This window comes from Amborella trichopoda, chromosome 12 (genome assembly GCF_054954075.1).
Source record: "Amborella trichopoda isolate Santa Cruz 75 chromosome 12, AtrichopodaSantaCruz75HAP2 v2.0, whole genome shotgun sequence".
In the NCBI taxonomy this organism is placed as follows: Eukaryota; Viridiplantae; Streptophyta; class Magnoliopsida; order Amborellales; family Amborellaceae; genus Amborella; species Amborella trichopoda.
In genome coordinates, this window is record NC_142347.1 from 1,743,353 (window position 1) to 1,762,196 (window position 18,844).

The following is an 18,844-nucleotide window of genomic DNA, read 5'->3' on the forward strand; positions in this document are numbered from 1 at the left end:
ATCTTTATTAACCTCAAACTTAACCCAAGTTCTCTATTGAACCATCATTTGGATTTCTAAACTCGGTGGTTCTATACAAAGGGACCCAAAAAATGCTTTACATCCAAAATATAAACAAGATATTAATATACAAAAAATAAGGGAACATGTGCTACAAAAAGGTACTAAAAAAAATCCAATGTTTGAACCATGGTTCAAAACCAATATTTCCTTCATTTGCATAGTTTCCCATTCTTCCATTTTCATTTTCCTCACTACAAGTGTTTATAACACTGAACTCCTTAGAATCATCATTGTTGCTCCCTTTTATATGTGATACCACTGGTTCATATAGATTTTTCATATGCGCTTGTTGTCATTCAAATGATTAGTCAGACTTCAACACAAGCAAAAAACGATTGGTCAGACTTTAACACGAACAAAAAAACTAACCAATTCTAAAGCACTCATTACCTTGATAAAATTATTCCACATTGGCACCATACTATAAGGAATGATCCTCAATGGTTGCCTCCATGGTTAAGAGGAAACCTTATAACTTTTTCGTGTCTCTTTCTTGCTCAGCAACATGGAATGAGAATGACACAATGAAGTGCAATAGAAATATTTAGACTTTAGAGGCAAACTCGATCAATTCAACTACAGAAACATATATTCCCCCCGCTCTCTCTAGTTATGGCAATTAAATTCTAAAATGGAGGAAATGCCATATAATATGGTAGAGACGATGATAACCAAAATCACCACCCAATAGAAATCCTACAACAATTATTATTTTGGGTAAATTAAATAAATGTCCAACTAGATTTGGACTTTTGGTTGCAACTTATAGGTTTTGATATATGCATATCTATGGTAAGTTTCCTATTTGATGTGGGATTCATGTGTGTGTGTGTATATATATATATATATATATATATATATATATATATATATATATATAAATGAATGTGTTCAACCTCGTTGGGATGACTTATGGGAAATGTATGTTTGTTTTAAAGGGACGCATAGTATAGAGAGGCAAGGTTTCTAGAAAGAGAGAAGTCAACTTCCTACAGTGGACATTGTTGTGGTGTCTCCTACAGGCAATGATTTCAATCCGCTAATGCCCATGGATGCCACTCTTTAGGGGTGAACCACATAAATATTTGTGTTCCCTTATAGTGTGTTTTTTTTATATTTAATTTATAATGCTCATATTGTGGTTAGTAATTGGTGATTTATTTTCTAGCCAGTTAAGTACATGATCTTGGCAAAAATCTCTAGGGTTTCCACATATAAGAGAGTCAATTAAAACCCACCATAATCCCCCAAAAAATATTGGAGAATAGGATATATCTCCCCCTCTACGATTTGTGAGGTATTTAAGAGGCGAATGAGATCTAGTAGTAATACATAACACATAGACTAAATGGATGAGAGAGAGTGAGAGAGAGATGTGGTGACAAGTGCACCACCATTTTACTATGGCTCAATGTATGTAGATAGAATAGATAAGATTCATAGCACTTTATTACCAAAAAAATTTGAGTCAATTCAAAATAAAATGATACCAAAATAGCATATAATTAGCTAATGGCATGTAGTTCTAATTGAGAGATAAAAAATGAAAGTATAAAAATATTTAATCTACCAAAGTACAATATGTATTTTCTTGTTATTTGAATTTTATCATTCAAATTTACCTTCAAATATTTATCTTGTTATTATTTAACTTGACATATTAGATTTTGTTTATGGCATTATGACTATACCCAAGTTTTTTTATAGGTAGAAAATTTAAAAATTTAAAAATGGTATGCATCAAGCATATGAACACTTGAAAGCTTGAAAACAGACAGTCTAAATAACTTGGGACAAGATGCACTATATTTAGGACTTAAAATTCTTTTTCTTCTTCATATCCACTCATTTTGAGGGATACAACATCAAAATGCTATCTTCTATAGGATTTTTTAGGTGCAACTTACACCGACAATATAACATTGCAACCTTGCATAAACTTTTTCTATTTATAATATCTGCTTTTGTTTCTTAAGCCAAACACAGGAAGAAAAAAAAGTTGTTCCCAGGATAAAGATATCGTACAATGCCACCAGGGATCATGAGATGCATATGGCACGCACATGGACATTGGCTCAGGTAACTAATGCAAAGGCGGAAAACCAGCAGGCACAACTAATCCCACTCTTGGCATATCCTTTTTTTCAAATTCGATTCCCTCATCTTACTGAGAAGCGGTAGTGTTGAGGGCAACAATTCCGCTTCGCTGCTCCTCTTTTTTTTTTTTTGTGAATCCCCTATGATCCAGGCACTTGGCATCCAAAGCATCCTATGGATGAAGATATGGTATCTAGGGATCCTATTGAATTTCATTTGGAGGAAGCTAATAGAGTCTTTTACTAAACACAAGACAAACTTATTCATTATTGAGTCATGGTCCAAAAAAATAGAATACCTACTGACTTGACCAAGTATTAAAATCATTTTTTTTCAATTTCATCTTTTGCCTACAAATGCTATGTAGGCATTCGGTTCGGCAAGGATGATATTTCCCAACATATTGAAACTCGCAGTCTTATCAACCTCAGGTGTGCAATTGATGACATGTTGTTAACTTATTCTCATGAATATTTTAATTCCTTTCTACCAATGCCAATTCATTAGTTTCTCTTGTGTCCATTAATAAAAATAAAATGGGTAGGGAGCCTATCATCCCTATTGATTTACCCAAAAGAGAAAAAGAAAATTCATTAGGTAAGTATTATATTTTGATAATGGATAGGGTTTCAACTATTGTGGAAATTCTTATTGTAACTTGATTGTTGATATAGTTCATGGACAAATGTTGGAAGAATGGTAGAAAAATCTTGATTTGATTGGAAGTCATTGCAATAGTGATCGTTTTAAGGACATGTTATTTATTGGAAAACTATTTTTATAGACCCCATTTTCAACTTTTATTTCTCCATTGACTTGAGGTTGTAAAACCTATCTTACTATATAGAAATTCACTCTATTATATCTCATAACCCCCTGATCATATTTTATTTATTTATTATTAATTTTTTGACTCAAACAAATTTAGAAAAGACATTATTTTCTAAACCTCTCTCTCTCTTGATGTGATTCCCTCTCTTCCCCCGATCAACCTTCCAAACTCCTCTCTCTCTCAACTCAACCTCTCCCTCTATCTCTCTCTCTAAAATCAAGTCTCTCCCTATCTCTCTCTACACTTAGTCACTCACTCTCTCTAAACTCTTTCTCTCTCTCTCGCCACCTATCTCTAACTACCTTTCTCTCTCCTCCCGAGTTGGGTGCTATGTACCCTCATCTCCTCCACTCCCCACCCCTCCTCTTCCACCGCCCAAAACCTCGAGGCCTTCTTCCCCTTTAGTTCTACGCCTGTCATTGATGGCCCAACCCCTCCCTCTCGTCCTCCGCCTCCTCCATTGCCTTCACCAGCTTTTCTGGATACTTCAACCCCTTCTCAACCACCACCGGGGGTAGATTCCCGCCAAAAGGGGGCGGTTGTCAAGGCTGTTTTTGCGACGACAGCTGGAACCTCTTTTCCACCAGATAGCATCAGAGGGGTGGGGTAAACCACCTCACAAAATTGAGAGAATTCGACCATGGCGAGAGGTTAGGGTTGAGAATGTTGATAGTAGTGACCGGGGTTTCTCTTTCTAGAGTGGTGAGAAGAGGTAGCAGTTGGGGCAGAAAGAGAAGATGGTGAGATGAGGCGAATGGTGGGAAAGATAGAGAGAGGTTTTGGGAGATTTACAATGAAATTGGGGTAAGTTTATCGTTTTAGGTGCTCGAAAGCTATTCTCAAAGGGTTGGAGAGAGTTTTAGAGAGAGTTTTAGAGAGAGCATCAAAGCTTTATAGCTTTGGGCACACCAGTGTCCTGGTTTTGAACCAAGATGAGCCCAATACCAAGCTCCATTGCCTTTAATGGCCTTCGAGCGCAAGTTGTCAAGCCTTCATAGTGCTGGAACACTGCTTTCGCAGAGACATAGTCTTCGAAACCAGGGATGCTTGCTATAAGAGAGAAGGCCCATTTCTCACTCCTCCATGGCACTTTCTCTCACATCAAGGGACATAGCTCAGGCCCTAGCTTGCCATGAGCATTGTTTAACATGAGGAGAGAGATTGAAACACGTGAGGAGAGAGAGATTTAGAAAATATGTTATTTTTAATTTGTTTGGGTTCAAAGTTAGAATAAAAATAGATAAAGTTATTTAGGGGGGGGGGGTTAGAAGATAGGTTTTGAAATTTTGGATTTAAGAAGCAATGATGATTGAAAATGAAGACTATGGAGATATTTTCCCTTATTTATTTATTTTGTTAGATGTGGCCCAATAAGAAGATAATGCTCTACAAATTTTGTTAAAAAATAGTTTGTAGAAAAAATTTAAAATCAAGTAGTATTTTGACATGACATTGTGGAAGAACAATCATAATCCTAGCCATCCTTTCAGGTCAAACAGTTGAGAAGTGTGATCACATATAATTTATAGTAAAAGATGGAAAATTGTTTTATGTGGGTTGGACTACATTTCTACATATGCGGTCCAGAAAGTATAAAGCATCCATCTTAAAGATGGATGCAAGTCTAACTATCCACATGTTTTCTTACTAAAATTATTATTTAGTTATTAAACTTTATTTATTTATTCATATTCATGATCTCCATATTAGAGATTAATATGTCCTTAAAAACTTGGTCTTAAAATCCATTTCAAAAATAGATTTATTAAGAAGCCCGCATTTCTACGTATGCGGGTATAGCCGTATAGAAACCGGGTTATACAAAGAGACCATTTACTTTTTATACAAAGAGCTGACGGATACTCTTATCCTTTAGATTTCAAATTGGATAGTTTAAAGAGTGTCATTCAAAAGACCTAAAGTTAAATTTTTTTTTTTCGAACTTCTTGACTAGCACAAGCTTTCCAATTCAACATCTAATAAAAAGTGATTGTGATCTCTATGTAATAAAAATAAATGGTCGCATTGCATACAATCCCTTATTTATATGGGTTGGGTGGGTGCAGTGACCTTTGCATCTCAATCAAGGAGACCGTACCGTGGGACATGCTTCCTCCAACACCTTTCAACCTAAGATGCGACGGTGATGAACTAATGGGGTTTCATATGGATCATATGAAACATCCCCGTAAATAACATGGGTGAGCAATTGAGTTTTTCCACCCATATTCCGGGTGGGAATAGTAGTTTTTCAATTTCTTGTTTTGTAAGTAAACGAAATACCCAAAATACCCCTTTATAAGTAGGGCTTTCGAATACAGTGCAAAACTGGGGGAAGTTCAGAACAAACCTCAAAGAGAGAGAGAGAGATAGGAGAGAGAGAGAGAGCTCTGAATCTGTGAAAAAATGGTGAAGCAAGGAGAGGGGCTTAGGCAGTACTACTTGCAGCACATCCATGATCTACAATTGCAGGTGCGCCAGAAGACCCACAATCTCAATCGTCTTGAAGCCCAACGCAATGATCTCAACTCCAGAGGTCTCTCTCTCTTTCTCCTTCTCGGGAAGTTTCCTTCATGATAATAAACCTTAGTTTTACCTTCGTCTCTCTCGCTCTATATCTTGCTCTCCCTATCGGATGTGGAAATTTGTTCATTGGTTTTGGTTTGAGTTTTTGTTTTCTTGTTTGATTTGAGTAGTTCGGATGCTTAGAGAGGAGTTGCAGCTGTTGCAAGAGCCAGGCTCATATGTTGGTGAAGTGGTGAAGGTCATGGGGAAGTCCAAAGTTCTGGTTAAGGTATGTATTTTTTCAAGTATTATGTCTTTCTTCTCCGTTGTTTTGATTTGATTTTCTTTCTCTGTTTGTTTCACTTAGCTCAGATATTGGAGATAATTATGGTAATGGAAAGTGTTTGTTAGAGTAATTTAGATTTCCATGACTGAACAATTTATTGTCGATATAATTGATAAAAGTCATTGGATTATCGTGCATGAAAGTATGCAGCTGCCATTAGGTTTCCATGGGTTTCTAGTTCTAGATCGTTAATTTATTTGAAATTTGGAACAACTTTAACTTGTTTCCTCAATACTAGATGCAATCTTCTTTTGTCATTATGGACTGACTAGGGCTGCCTTTTAGTCGCCCTTTCTAAATCTGATTATGGCTTCTCATTGGAAGGCAGTTGCTGGCCCCTATTTATATTGATACTTTGCCCTAACTCGCAGTGGTGAAAAATTTGTGATTTTGTCATTGAATTGAATGCCTTCCTTTCTAATGAACACACCCATTTTGGGGGTTTCAGGCAAATATCAAGCAATCAGGATTTATCAATGAATTCAACCTGACATTTATTTTGTGAAGGGAACCTTTTTGTGTCTGTGTCATTTCCACTAAAAAGGAAAAAGGGGGTTGCTGTGATGTAATGTGATTAAGAAAGAGAAACAGAGGCATAGGAAATACATGGTTATAAGAGACAGCTGAACAAACACACACCGCTGAAAGGACACATACACGTGCATGTTTTGTACGCATGAACGTGAACCCTATTGGAATGTTTTGCACAAAGCCCTAATCACAATAATGACTTGAGCAGGGATCATCAAAGAACCGCAACCCATGTCTTTTGTGTTTCTTCAAGCCCTTTTCTTTTTCCTAACCATCTAAAATTGACCCATTTTGCATCTTCCCTTCTTCTCTCATGCCACTTCTAGAAGTCACTTTTCCTGCAACACCCTTTGTTTTAGGCTTCCCCTGATGACTCTTTTATGTAACATTATTTATTTAGATTTGGACATTATAGACTTCTCTCATCTCTGGTCGAGTACTAAGTTTCCTTTGTTTTCACCTCTTTTTGCTAGTTATAGCTCAAATCAAGCTTCCCCAAGACCCTGTTAGTTGTTATAACCCAAGGTTTCAAAAAACGCTAGGCGGCTTGCCTGGCGCCCATTGCCCAATGCCTAGGCGGGCGCCCAGAACTTCAGGCGCCCTGTAGTTTTCACTGTGGGGGTTTCATATATTGAGGTTTTTTCTTGGTTTAAAAATAAACCCCATAACATTTTTTAGGGTCAAAAGACCCCTTTGGCCCTTTTGGGTGGTTTAAAAACACGAAAAAGGCCTTACGACCTGGGCGTCCACCTAGCCCGCACATCCCGCCTATGTAGGGTCGCTTGGGTCTAGGCGTACGGATTTTTTGTCCAGGCCGCCTAGGCGTGAGGCGGACAAATTTTTAAAACATTGTTATAACCCCATGTTGTCTCATGCTCGTTACTTTTTGTTTCTCCCTTCCACCCTTGAGCATTCCTCACTACTCATTGGAATTCATTCTTGCTCTTATCCTTCCTACACTTTTTTGTTCTCCTTGTTTCCAAGTGAAGTCAGACCCTATGGACCATGCCCTCCTTTTCAGCATCACTCATTATGGGGTTCTAACTTCCTCGTTCAATGCATTGGATCTCTCACAAATCCATCGATATCTATGAAGGTTTGAACCAGTAGTTTAAAAAACAGATCGGTGCGCCGGATCTAGCATCTCAAAAACCCTTCCGGATCGGTGAATCGGCATTTTGGATCGGGAATCGGCTGAATCGGTCGGATTCGACCTTAAAAAAAAAAAAAAAAAATATTAAAAATCATTAGAAATGTTGCTTTTTAGGAATCCAATAAGAAATGGGAGTACTACATTAATCACTTTCATTTTTTGGCATTAATATGCGAATATTGAGATGTTTTTTCCCTGTATGAACTATTGTTAACCACTGCATCAAAATAATTTAAAATATTAGAAAACACTTCTATATTATAAGATTAAAAAATAATTTTCCATATAAAGTGAATTAATATCACATGAAATATTTATAATTTTCTTTACTTGTCTGAGATTATCACAACCTAACTAACTATAATAATATACATTGAATATAAATAAGTTAATAAATATAAAGATAGTTTTCTTATAGTGCAAAATATGAAGTTGTAATCATGTTTTAATGAAAATAAAAAGTAAATAAATAAATTTGTGCTTGTATGAATTATTGTTATTTACCTTAAAAAAAAATTTATTTTTACAAATTTACTATATTTCATTATTTATCTCAAAATTTATTCTTCTACCCACACTATTTAATCACCCTTATATTTACCTCAAAATTTAATCACTCTTAGACCCCCGCACCCCACCCCTCCCCACCCCCGCCCCGAACATTTAATCACCCTTAGACCCCCCATTTCTAAAAGAAATTAGGAGTGGTGGATTATGTAGTTTCATTATTTGCAAAAATATGTGAATATTGAGACATTGTTTCTTTGTCTAGATGTCTGTATGATATTAATTATAATATATTATTAAAAATAATTTACCATACAAATAAGAATAAATTTAAAATTTGTCATAATATGTCATCTAATTTTTTTAAAAATTTATTTACAGCTATAATAAAAATAATACATTATATAATTTATAATGTAAATAAATAAACAAATAAAATACAAGATTTGGTTATCAATGTATAATTATTAATTATGATATTGTAATAAACATGATTCAAAAAACAAAGGTGCGACCCTTACAAATAAATAAATATACAAAGTACAAAATTTAGAAGCTTAAATTTGTAATTACATTATAATAAAATTAGACAAATAAATAAATATCATACTTGCAATGTGGGATAATTGACAATGCAACTTTAAAATGGATTTTAAAGTGGTTTGGGCTAGTGTTATTTTTTTCTCTTAACATATCCCATAAACTAGTAATTTTTTTAATGATCAATAAACTAGTATTAATATTATTTTTTGTTGTTCTAATATCCTATAAGCTAGTATTATTTTTTTCTTTTTAATCCCTTAGTAACCAATAGCCTAATGCCTACTATCTAATGCATGAGTTGTTTTTTATATCAAAAGAGCTGAATTTTAATTTTAATTTTAGTAAAAGACTTTATTAACACCAGCCGGCGAAGAGACAATTGACAAAAACATTTGTCCCATATCGAAAAGATGTGGGAGCAGCTTAACATATAAAAGTTGCTCTCTTCTCACGTAACAACAGTGGTATTATGGGGTGAAGGGCAGGGCATAATGCCGCCCATGTGTTTTCCCTGACATAAAAGACAACGGCCCGCGTGTTTCCTGGGCATAAAAGACAAGGACTGATAGTGACGTCAGGATCATTAGGTAGGTGGTCAGCATTGGAATTTTTTAATAAAAAAAGTAGAACGGCCTGAACCATCCGGATCATTAATAAAACGGTGTCACCGAGATCTGATCTGGATCACCCGATTCCGGGTCGGATCGGCGATTTTTCAAACACTGGTTTGAACCTTTCTATCCTCTTGTAAACACAGAAAAGCAGCAGGAGTCATTTGATAACTTCCTGTTTTTAACAAACCATGCGCAAAATTGAAATTCTTTTTGTCCTTGCCGTTAAATGTCCCTTTAAATGCATGTCTTTTACTTCTGTCATTGAGATGCAGAAAATTTTGTTCGGTTAGTAAACTGTAAATGTTGTGTATACCAGGTGTATTTTTTCTTGTTTGTTTCTTTCCATGCCACGCAAATACTTCGATGCCGAAATCAAACATGTGGGTTTGGATCTTTTCTTCCTTGCTCATCACCAACCTTGGCATGTCTCAGAGTTTCCCCTCAAAGTCTGTCTGCAATAGACCCATTCTATATTCCTTCTCCCTTATACATAAAGCAATTTTAATTATGTGCTTTCAAGATTTAACCATGTGTGTTTAAGGTTTTCAAGTTTAGGGCGCAACTCACTTCATAGAAGGGTTGACATGCGTGTTTGATGTGTGTTTGTGAAGTTTCAGTGTTAAACATGCTGCCTAAAAAGTTTTGAGTAGCCACTCCACCTTTTTGAACATTGCAACTAATAATGTTCAAAGCCGGAGTTATGATTTTCTTACACATTTTTTGCTTCTTGCCTCTATTAAGTCAAGTTCTTGTCCAATCATTCCTTGTGGTTTGTGTAGTTTTGCTAGTATTCTGTTTCTTATGTTGTTGATTTTGTTTTTCAGGTGCACCCCGAGGGGAAATATGTTGTAGATATTGATAAGAACATTGATATAACAAAAATTACACCGTCCACCAGAGTCGCTCTTCGTAATGATAGCTATGTTCTTCATTTAATTTTGCCCAGCAAAGTGGACCCTCTGGTTAACCTTATGAAAGTTGAAAAGGTTCCTGATTCTACTTATGACATGATTGGTGGCCTTGACCAACAAATCAAAGAAATAAAAGAGGTTAGTAAGTTGCCAAAATTTTGATGCGCTCTGAAATCAAATTGCATTGTTTTGTTCTATTGATTGAGGTTGAGTTAGTTGGCGATTAACTTTCTTAGCATGGGGGCCTGTTACTGGACTTAAGTAAGCTTGCTCCTTATTGTTACCTTACATCAAGTTGGTTTGAAGCTCACAAAATCCTTTTCTTTTTTGTAGGTCATTGAGCTGCCAATCAAACATCCAGAACTATTTGAGAGCCTTGGAATTGCACAGCCGAAGGTAGTAATCTAAGATCTAAATATTATAATTATGTTCTGAAACAATTTCCTTTATCAGAAGGTTTATTTGCCATTGGTTTTATGTTTGATCAAATTTATCTTTGACAAACTCAAGTTTTTGATGTCTCTTCTCTGGCCAATTTTTAGGGAGTCTTACTTTATGGACCTCCTGGAACTGGAAAGACGCTGTTAGCTAGGGCTGTTGCTCACCATACAGATTGCACATTTATCAGGGTTTCTGGTTCTGAGCTGGTACAGAAGTACATTGGAGAAGGTTCTAGAATGGTTCGAGAACTTTTTGTTATGGCTAGGTATGCCTTCTTATCTTCCACTACGAGGTTCTCATCTGTCTTACTAGTTCCTCTTATTATATTTCATGTGTATACAATTCTTGTGGATCAATTTATGGGATTGTTATCATTAGTTTTCCTCGATTTGATGGTTTAAATCACGAACTTTAGGTTATTTTTTCAGCTACGTATGAACTTTAGGTTATTCATTGATATGCCAATTTGTCATTAATTCATTAACTTTAAGTTATGGGTTTGTCACGCCAAATACCTCATTGAAAAGAATGATGTACTTTCACATAAATTCTTGTCCAATCTTAATAAAATCAATCTCTTGGACAGCAGCCATTTACGAGAATCCGAGCCCAAATTGACAACTATAATGCAAATGCGTCAGGTCCAAATATCTTGACACAGTATATGATATCCCCTACAAGCCATGTGAGGAAGGGGACACAAGCAGATTATTGGTAAGCAGGCTTAGGGATTATGTAATGCATGGATGTTTTCCTATGTGTTCATGGAATTATGGAGTATTACCTTTAGTTACTTGAAACACTTACAGACTGGACATGCTGTAGGTGGTCGCATCCGCATTTTTGAATACTGTTGTATACATCAGTACACTCTCAAAAAAAGAGTATGTATCAAGTTGCATAAAAGGTGTAGAAACAAAAAGGTGTGCTAAATAGGTGGGAAACAAACAAATCAATGAAACTATGAAACGTGTCCTACTGTAAAAGTGGAGACAAACTAGGGCGCGTACTAAAGTTTTACAAAATGAAAAGGAAATACTGAAGCTTGTTCTGCACAAATTTTGTACCAAGACATCTTCTAGGCAATGGTATCAGATGCCCTAAACCTTACTGAAGATCCGCATTCCCTAGATTCTATGGGGACAACAACTCTTTACAGGCCCATGTAATCGTATTTAGTCTCTGTTTCATGTACTTAATGGACAGTGAATTTGGGAGAAGACGTAGTCACAGAGCTCTGTGAGGAGAGTCATAGACTCGTAGGATCAAGAACTATGGCTATGGCTCGGTGAGGAGAGTCATAGGCTTATAGCATTAACAACTATGGCTATGGCATCTCCAATTCCCAAGGGGCTAGCAGAAACTGATCACACAAGCCCTGATGAATCCTTGACTTAACCACACCCCTCAGGGAGCTTTGGAATACCAAGGGAAATACCATCTAGATGAATCTCAATGAATCCTTCCGGGATACTTGACTCTCATTCATGAACATTGGGATACTTGACTCTCATCCATGAACATTGGATATCACTAACCATGAACCAAGTTCAAAGTTGCATATCCCTGCATTTTTATGAACTAGATCTCAATTAATTAGCTCTTCTTTTAATTGTAGATCTCAAGTAATTACTTAGTCTCTACTCTCTAATCTTATCACAAAGGCAGTATGAACAAAAATCTAAAGGAGTTATCTTGAGTGTTCTGATTTCAGACTAAATATTATTGCTAATAGACAAAGCTTTTAGGGGGTGATGCCCTTTTGGTGGAACAGATGCCAAGCCTAGCAGTTGCACTATGATTGCATCACCTACAACACGCAGAATAGAAGTAGGAAAAGGTCCAGATGGTTTATTCATGACATCAATATTCAGGAATTGGACAGCCCTTTATGCTGAAGGTTGTCTCCTGTTTTAGTCTGTTCTAACGGTGCCACCCATTTGAAGCAAGGAACCTTCAGCAGATGTGGCGTATCCCGTACAAGAGAAGTCTTGTATTGCAATATGTGCAGTGTTGCAACCTAGCAATCAAAGAATTTAATAGAGAACATGTATCTGAACTTCCAACTGCAGGCCATGACATCCATTCTTGGAACTTATACGAAGGAATACCAAATAACTATCTCCTCCATGAAGCTCATTGAAACATAGAACTTCTGTACCTCCACATCCCGTTCGTTTTGAGAAAATCAAGGGGCTCATACCACCTTGTTGGGTTTCTCTCAAAGTAATCTGTAGGTAGTATATCTTTATCCCTTGTTGCTTAGACAAGCTTGGGAAAACTTCTTCCAAAGTGACATCTGGCATCAAATATAAGATCAGAAAGAAATACAATTGTCAACTCTGTCTCTTAAAACTCATTTGGTTCCAAAAGGTTGGACCTGTTACCACAAATGCCTCTCCGTAGGAGCCTCCTAAGCATTAGCCAGCTGCAATGCCCTATGTATTCCAATTAAGACCATATTTCCCTGCAATGACGATCCTCCATTAACCTCCAAATCTAAAATTGAATCTCCTATGCAAATTGCATACAAGAGGCCTAGTTCTGCTTTTCCCAATTACCACCTGTCTTTGGTTTACAAATCGTTGGCCATATGAACATAAAGCTAAAAGAGCTATCTTGAATGTTCTGATTTTGACCAGATATTATTCTAATGGACAAAGCTTTTACAGGATGGGGCCCTTTTGGTAGGGCGAAGGTGAAGCCTAGTAGTTGGGCAAACTGACCACTATGACAGCATCAACTACAACATGCAGAATAGCAATAGGAAAAAGTCCAGACAGTTCATACATGACATGGATATTCAGAAATTATGCTGAAGTTATCTCCTGTTAGAGTCTTTTCTAACGGTGCCCCCCACTTGAAACAAGGAACCTTCAGCAGAACTGGTTTATCCCATCAAGGGAAGTCTTGTATTGCAGTATGTGCAAGTGTTGCAACCTAGCAGAGAAGAATTTAATTGAGAACATGTATCTGAACTTCCAACTGCGGGCTATGATATCCGTTTTTTGGGGCTTATAGGAAGGAATCCCAAATAACTACCTCCTCCAGGAAGCATAGAACTTCCCTACCTCCACATCCTGTTAGTTTTGAGAAAATCAAGGGGGCCATACCGCCTTGTCCGGTTTCTCTCTAAGTATACCTTTATCCCTTGCTGATTAGGCAAGCTTGGGAGTCATTGTTGCAAAGTGACATCTGGCATCAAATATAAGACCAGAAAGAAGCACAGTTGCCAACCTGTCTCTAAAACTCATTTGGTTCCTAAAGGCTGGGCCCGATAGCAGAAATGCCTCTCCATAGGAGCCTCCTAAGCATTACCCAGCTGCAATGCCCCAGTTTCTAAAATTTTGCCCATATTTCCCTAAAATGAGCATCCTTCATAAACCTGCGAATCCAAAATTGTTTCTTCTATGCAATTTACCTACAGGGGTCTAGTTCTGTTTCTCCCCAATACCACCTGTCTTTGGTTTACAGACTGTTAGCCATATGAACATAAATCGAAAAGAGTTATCTTGTATGTTCTGATTTCCGACCAAATATTATTGCTAATGGACAAAGCTATTACGGCGAGGCCCTTTTGGTGGAACCGATGCCAAGCCTAGTAGTTGGGCAAACTAACCACTACAACATCATCACCTATAACACGCTGAATAGAAGTAGGAAAAAGTCCAGATCCTTCATACATGATGTGGATATCAGGAATTGGACCTCTCTATATGATGAAGGTCATCTGCTGTTAAGAGTCTTTTCTAACGGTGCCACCCACTTGAAGCAAGGAACCTTAAGCAGAACCCGTGTATCCCATGCAAAGGAAGTCTTGTATTGTGGTATGCGCAAGTGTTGCAACCTAGCAGAGAAAAATTTAATAGAGAACATATATCTGAACTACCAACTGCAGGCCATGATATCCATCCTTGAGACCTATGAGAAGGAATACCAAATAACTACCTCCTCCAGGAAGCTCACTGAAACATAAACTTCCCTACCTCCACATTCCTAATTTTGAGAAAATCAAGGGGGTCACACCACCTTGTCAGGTTTCTCTCAAAGTAACCCATAGGTAACATACCTTTTTCCCTTGCTAGTTAGCCAAGCTTTGGATTTACAAAATCATTTTTGCAAAGTGACATCCGGCATCAAATATAAGACAAGAAGCACAATGGCCAACCCATCTCTAAAACTCCTTGGTTCCAAAAGGCTGGGCCTGTTAGCACAAATGCCTTTCCATAGGAGCCACCTAAGCATTACCCAACTGCAATGTCCCTTTTACTTCAATTACTTCACCCATATTTCCCTGCAATGATCATCCTCCATAAATTCCGAATCCAAACTTGAATCTCCTATTCAAAATGTCCACAAGGGCCTAGCTCTGTTGCTCCCCGATACTACCTGTCTTTGGTTTGTAACATGTTCCCCACCTAACCGTATGCAGTTTATGAATATCACTATATCCTTGCGAAGAAAACGGTGTATTGTTTTAAGTTCTTTGCCATATTTGCAAGAATATGACGGAATGAGATGTAATTGATTAGAGTCTGACATGGTGGGAAGTTCTTACTTCTTCTGGGATGATACACAATAGCATGCTGGATTACAGAGTTTGAGAATTTCATAAACTTCATTATGATTCTCTAACTTCCTTTATAGGACAATTTTATGATGTTGAAAATTTGAAATCTTCCCCATTACACAAAGTTCAACCGAGAATGACTGCCTCCTCAGGTTGTTAGGCCATTGCCTACAAGGGCCTAAGTGAAACCGTCCTCAAAAACCCTAATTTTAAATGGAGAACCCTTCGTGACCAGATCTGTGTCCTTGACTAGGGTTTTGTTAGCCTAATCCTTAATCTGCCACTTGTGGGGGAAGTGATATCAAACAATCCCTTTCCCATTGCTTGTAGACTTACTAGTAGACAATAATAGTGTTCTCTACCTTATCCATATTGATTTCCTGGTCAACAGTTATATCAACCTTATTTTTAATGCATCTCTAACTGCAGTAAATCTTTTTTCTGGGCTTGCCAATGCCTCTGATGTCCCAAGATATCAGTTTCATTGGAAATTGAAACTCGGACCCTAACTGACTATGGTTTATGGTGCTGTTTTGGTCTTCCCCATCTCTATTTTAGTTGATTCATAACTGCACAATTGTTAGCTTCTCAATTCATCAGGACCTTCCTTACCCAAATTGTGCTGCTGCCTGGCAATTTATCTCTTGTGGTTTGCATTACAACACTTGAAAATTACAAATATATTAAATTATCCTGTCCATGTCCTTTGAGCAAACAAGCTTCCCTGCACTTCACATGTTTTAGAATATATCTCTTTGTGAACTTGTAGTATCATGTATGGAAATTTATGAGGGGGTTAGATGATAAACATAAGGAGACCCAAAATTGAATGTAGCTTTGCTTGAGGTCATGAGCTTAGATTTTCAATGATAGTTGGTTACATTGGTACTTACTGAGCAATATATGATGGGATCTTGAGGCATGAAAAGAATGCTCCTCACAAATTCCTTGAAGGCGTGCTTCCCTTTATGTTTATGGCAATCGTATTTACAAGTTGAAGCCACGTAGCTTAGTATCTTATGGCTATTATTACTTCTTTTTTTAAATCGTTTGATAACTAGGGTTCATTTGTAGCACTAGTGACAACAATTCACAACCACCATTAGGCCCTTCTTTACTTTTCCAAGCCTTTCTTTAACTTCATTTTTTAAATCTCTGTATTGGTTGGCTTTCCTTGTTTCACAGAGAACATGCGCCTTCAATCATTTTCATGGATGAGATCGACAGTATAGGATCTGCTCGCATGGAATCTGGGACAGGCAATGGGGATAGTGAAGTCCAAAGAACCATGCTTGAACTCTTGAATCAACTCGATGGATTTGAAGCATCTAACAAAATCAAGGTACACAAGGGAAAATATTAGTATACAACATGAAAAATCACTAAGGTGGTAAAGTCAACCAGTTTAGCATTAGTGTTCATTTTATAAGATTCATATCAGTCAGGTACCTCCATAAAGGTTTTGTTTTAAAATACCAAAACTACTCATGTTCTGGGTTCCTAATCCCGAACATTGGGGATTTTGGTAATTTAGGCCCACTTAAGGGGCTTGAGCCAGTACCCTTGTTTGTTTAGATTGAGGAACTCGGACACGGATTCCAAAAAAAGTGAGTTCATGGTCCCTAAATGCCGCACTAGCGGCAGAAGAATTCTCATTTGATCGGGCCTCTTAATTCGAGCAAAATGATGATGTCACCTCTCTATGTTCAGTCTTGGCAACACGGGAACAAGGATTTCTAGTGAAAATAAGTGAGTCTGGGTTCCTAACCTTGAACAAATAGGGGGTCTTTATGTCGATCCACATAGTGGGGCCAATTGCCGAAATACCCTGCTTATTCAGTGTTAGGAACACAGAATAGTCCAACTTAGGCATTTTTAAACATTTTCTAAGGATGTAATTGAGTGAAATGAATCTTATAATGTTACCAATCTTATCCCAAATTGGTTGATTTTACCATCTTAATGTTTTTTCACGTGGTTTGACATTTCAGTGATTTTGAAAATTTTAATAATCAAACTTGGGGCTTTATCAATTATCAGTACTTTTAAACTCTAAACCTGGGGTGATAAAACTTTATGTCCAGGTTTTGATGGCCACGAATCGAATTGACATTCTTGACCAAGCGCTTCTTCGGCCTGGCCGCATTGACCGGAAGATTGAATTCCCAAATCCTAATGAGGAGGTACCTTTCTCCCCTCTCTCTCTCTCTCTCTCTCTCTCTCTCTCTCTTTCTCTTTTTTCTTTTTTGTTTTTTTAATTTCTTTCTTTTGGCTGCTAAATTTTAGAGGTTTTACTTCATATAGCATTTTTTGTCCTCCCACTGCTTCGGTGGTTTTTCTACCGAGCTCCCAAGTTGTTACAACATGTATTCTTTCTAATCTTAATAGAAACATGAACATATTTTTTTAAAAAAACCGTATAATGTTTGAGGGCTAATTTTCAGATTAGAGTCAGCGCTTGTCCATTATTTGACTAATAATTTAAAAAATGTTAATTTGTAATGAGGAACATTTACTTAATATGCGGCACTCAAAATGAGTGTCCACAAATTCATGTGGCTCTGGTGCAGAACTGAGGACAATGGTACTGAACTGAGAGCTTACTTTTTTTTTTGACAGTCTCGTCTGGATATTTTGAAAATTCATTCGAGGAAAATGAATCTCATGCGGGGAATTGATCTCAAGAAGATTGCAGAGAAGATGAACGGTGCCTCAGGGGCTGAGCTCAAGGTGCATTTGTTGTCCATTGTTTGCTGATACCAACTCTCTCTCTCTCTCTCTCTCTCTCTCAGTTGTCCATTGTTTGCTGATAGCAACTCTCTCTCTCTCTCTCTCTCAGTCTCACAGTTGTCCATTGTTTGCTGATACCAACTCTGTCTCTCTCGCTCTCTCTCTCTCTCTCTCTCTCATATAGGCGGTTTGCACGGAAGCTGGAATGTTTGCGCTTAGAGAACGCCGAGTTCACGTTACCCAAGAGGATTTCGAGATGGCAGTGGCCAAGGTTATGAAGAAGGAAACAGAGAAGAACATGTCATTGAGGAAGTTGTGGAAGTGAGAAGGCCTTCTCTTTCTCAGCAATTGAAATCTGTTCTGTGTTTCGTTACTCGGATATTCAGCTCTTGTATATGTCTGGCCTTAATTGAATTTCTTCCTGTTCTTTTGGAATTTATACTTTTTTTGCCCTTTTGGTTAAATCTGTATGGATTAATACGTGTAAAATTCCTATGGTTTGGCATATAGTCCTTACCTTGAGAGAAAACGGCTTTAAATTTAATTAATTTCAGTGCTGGACGATTAGGTTCTGATCTGAAATTGTTAATTTCTCTCTCAATGCTTTAATCCATCCTAGTAGGTCAGAACCCGAAATTACTCCCATCGATTTCTGTCTCTCTTGCTCTGTTCAAAATGAGAAATTACTAGAAATCTTTTGGCTTTTAGGAGATTGGATGTCCAATTTGATGTAGTCGGGTAATATGCCATAAGTTCTTCCTCCAAAACCAAGGGCTTTTCAAAACTGTAATTCAAAGGAAAACACGGTTTAGGTGCAAAGTAGGGGTGGACTCGAGCATAGGTGGCTGGGTTGGTTGTTGTCAATGTGACCTTTTGAATTCCATTCCGACTTCTTGAATTCCATTCCTATTTGGAGCATACGACTTACTCATTATCGATCAATTAAAAAGAAAAAAAAAAAAAAAGAAGAAAAGAGATCACACCCTTCAAATGATCATATT

The 18,844-nt window shown here is 37.2% G+C and overlaps 1 protein-coding gene across 1 annotated transcript; it reads left to right on the forward strand.

Moving 5' to 3' along the window:
• The first annotated feature begins 5,322 nt into the window (after nt 1-5,322).
• Nucleotides 5,323-18,418, forward strand: LOC18433776 (26S proteasome regulatory subunit 8 homolog A). The gene is made up of 9 exons (XM_006843856.4): nt 5,323-5,528; nt 5,689-5,786; nt 10,016-10,240; nt 10,436-10,498; nt 10,645-10,808; nt 16,299-16,455; nt 17,198-17,296; nt 17,733-17,843; nt 18,028-18,418. Exons 1-9 carry the CDS (start codon nt 5,399-5,401, stop codon nt 18,166-18,168), a joined length of 1,188 nt encoding a protein of 395 aa, XP_006843919.1. The 5' UTR covers nt 5,323-5,398; the 3' UTR covers nt 18,169-18,418.
• Nucleotides 18,419-18,844: the final 426 nt, after the last annotated feature.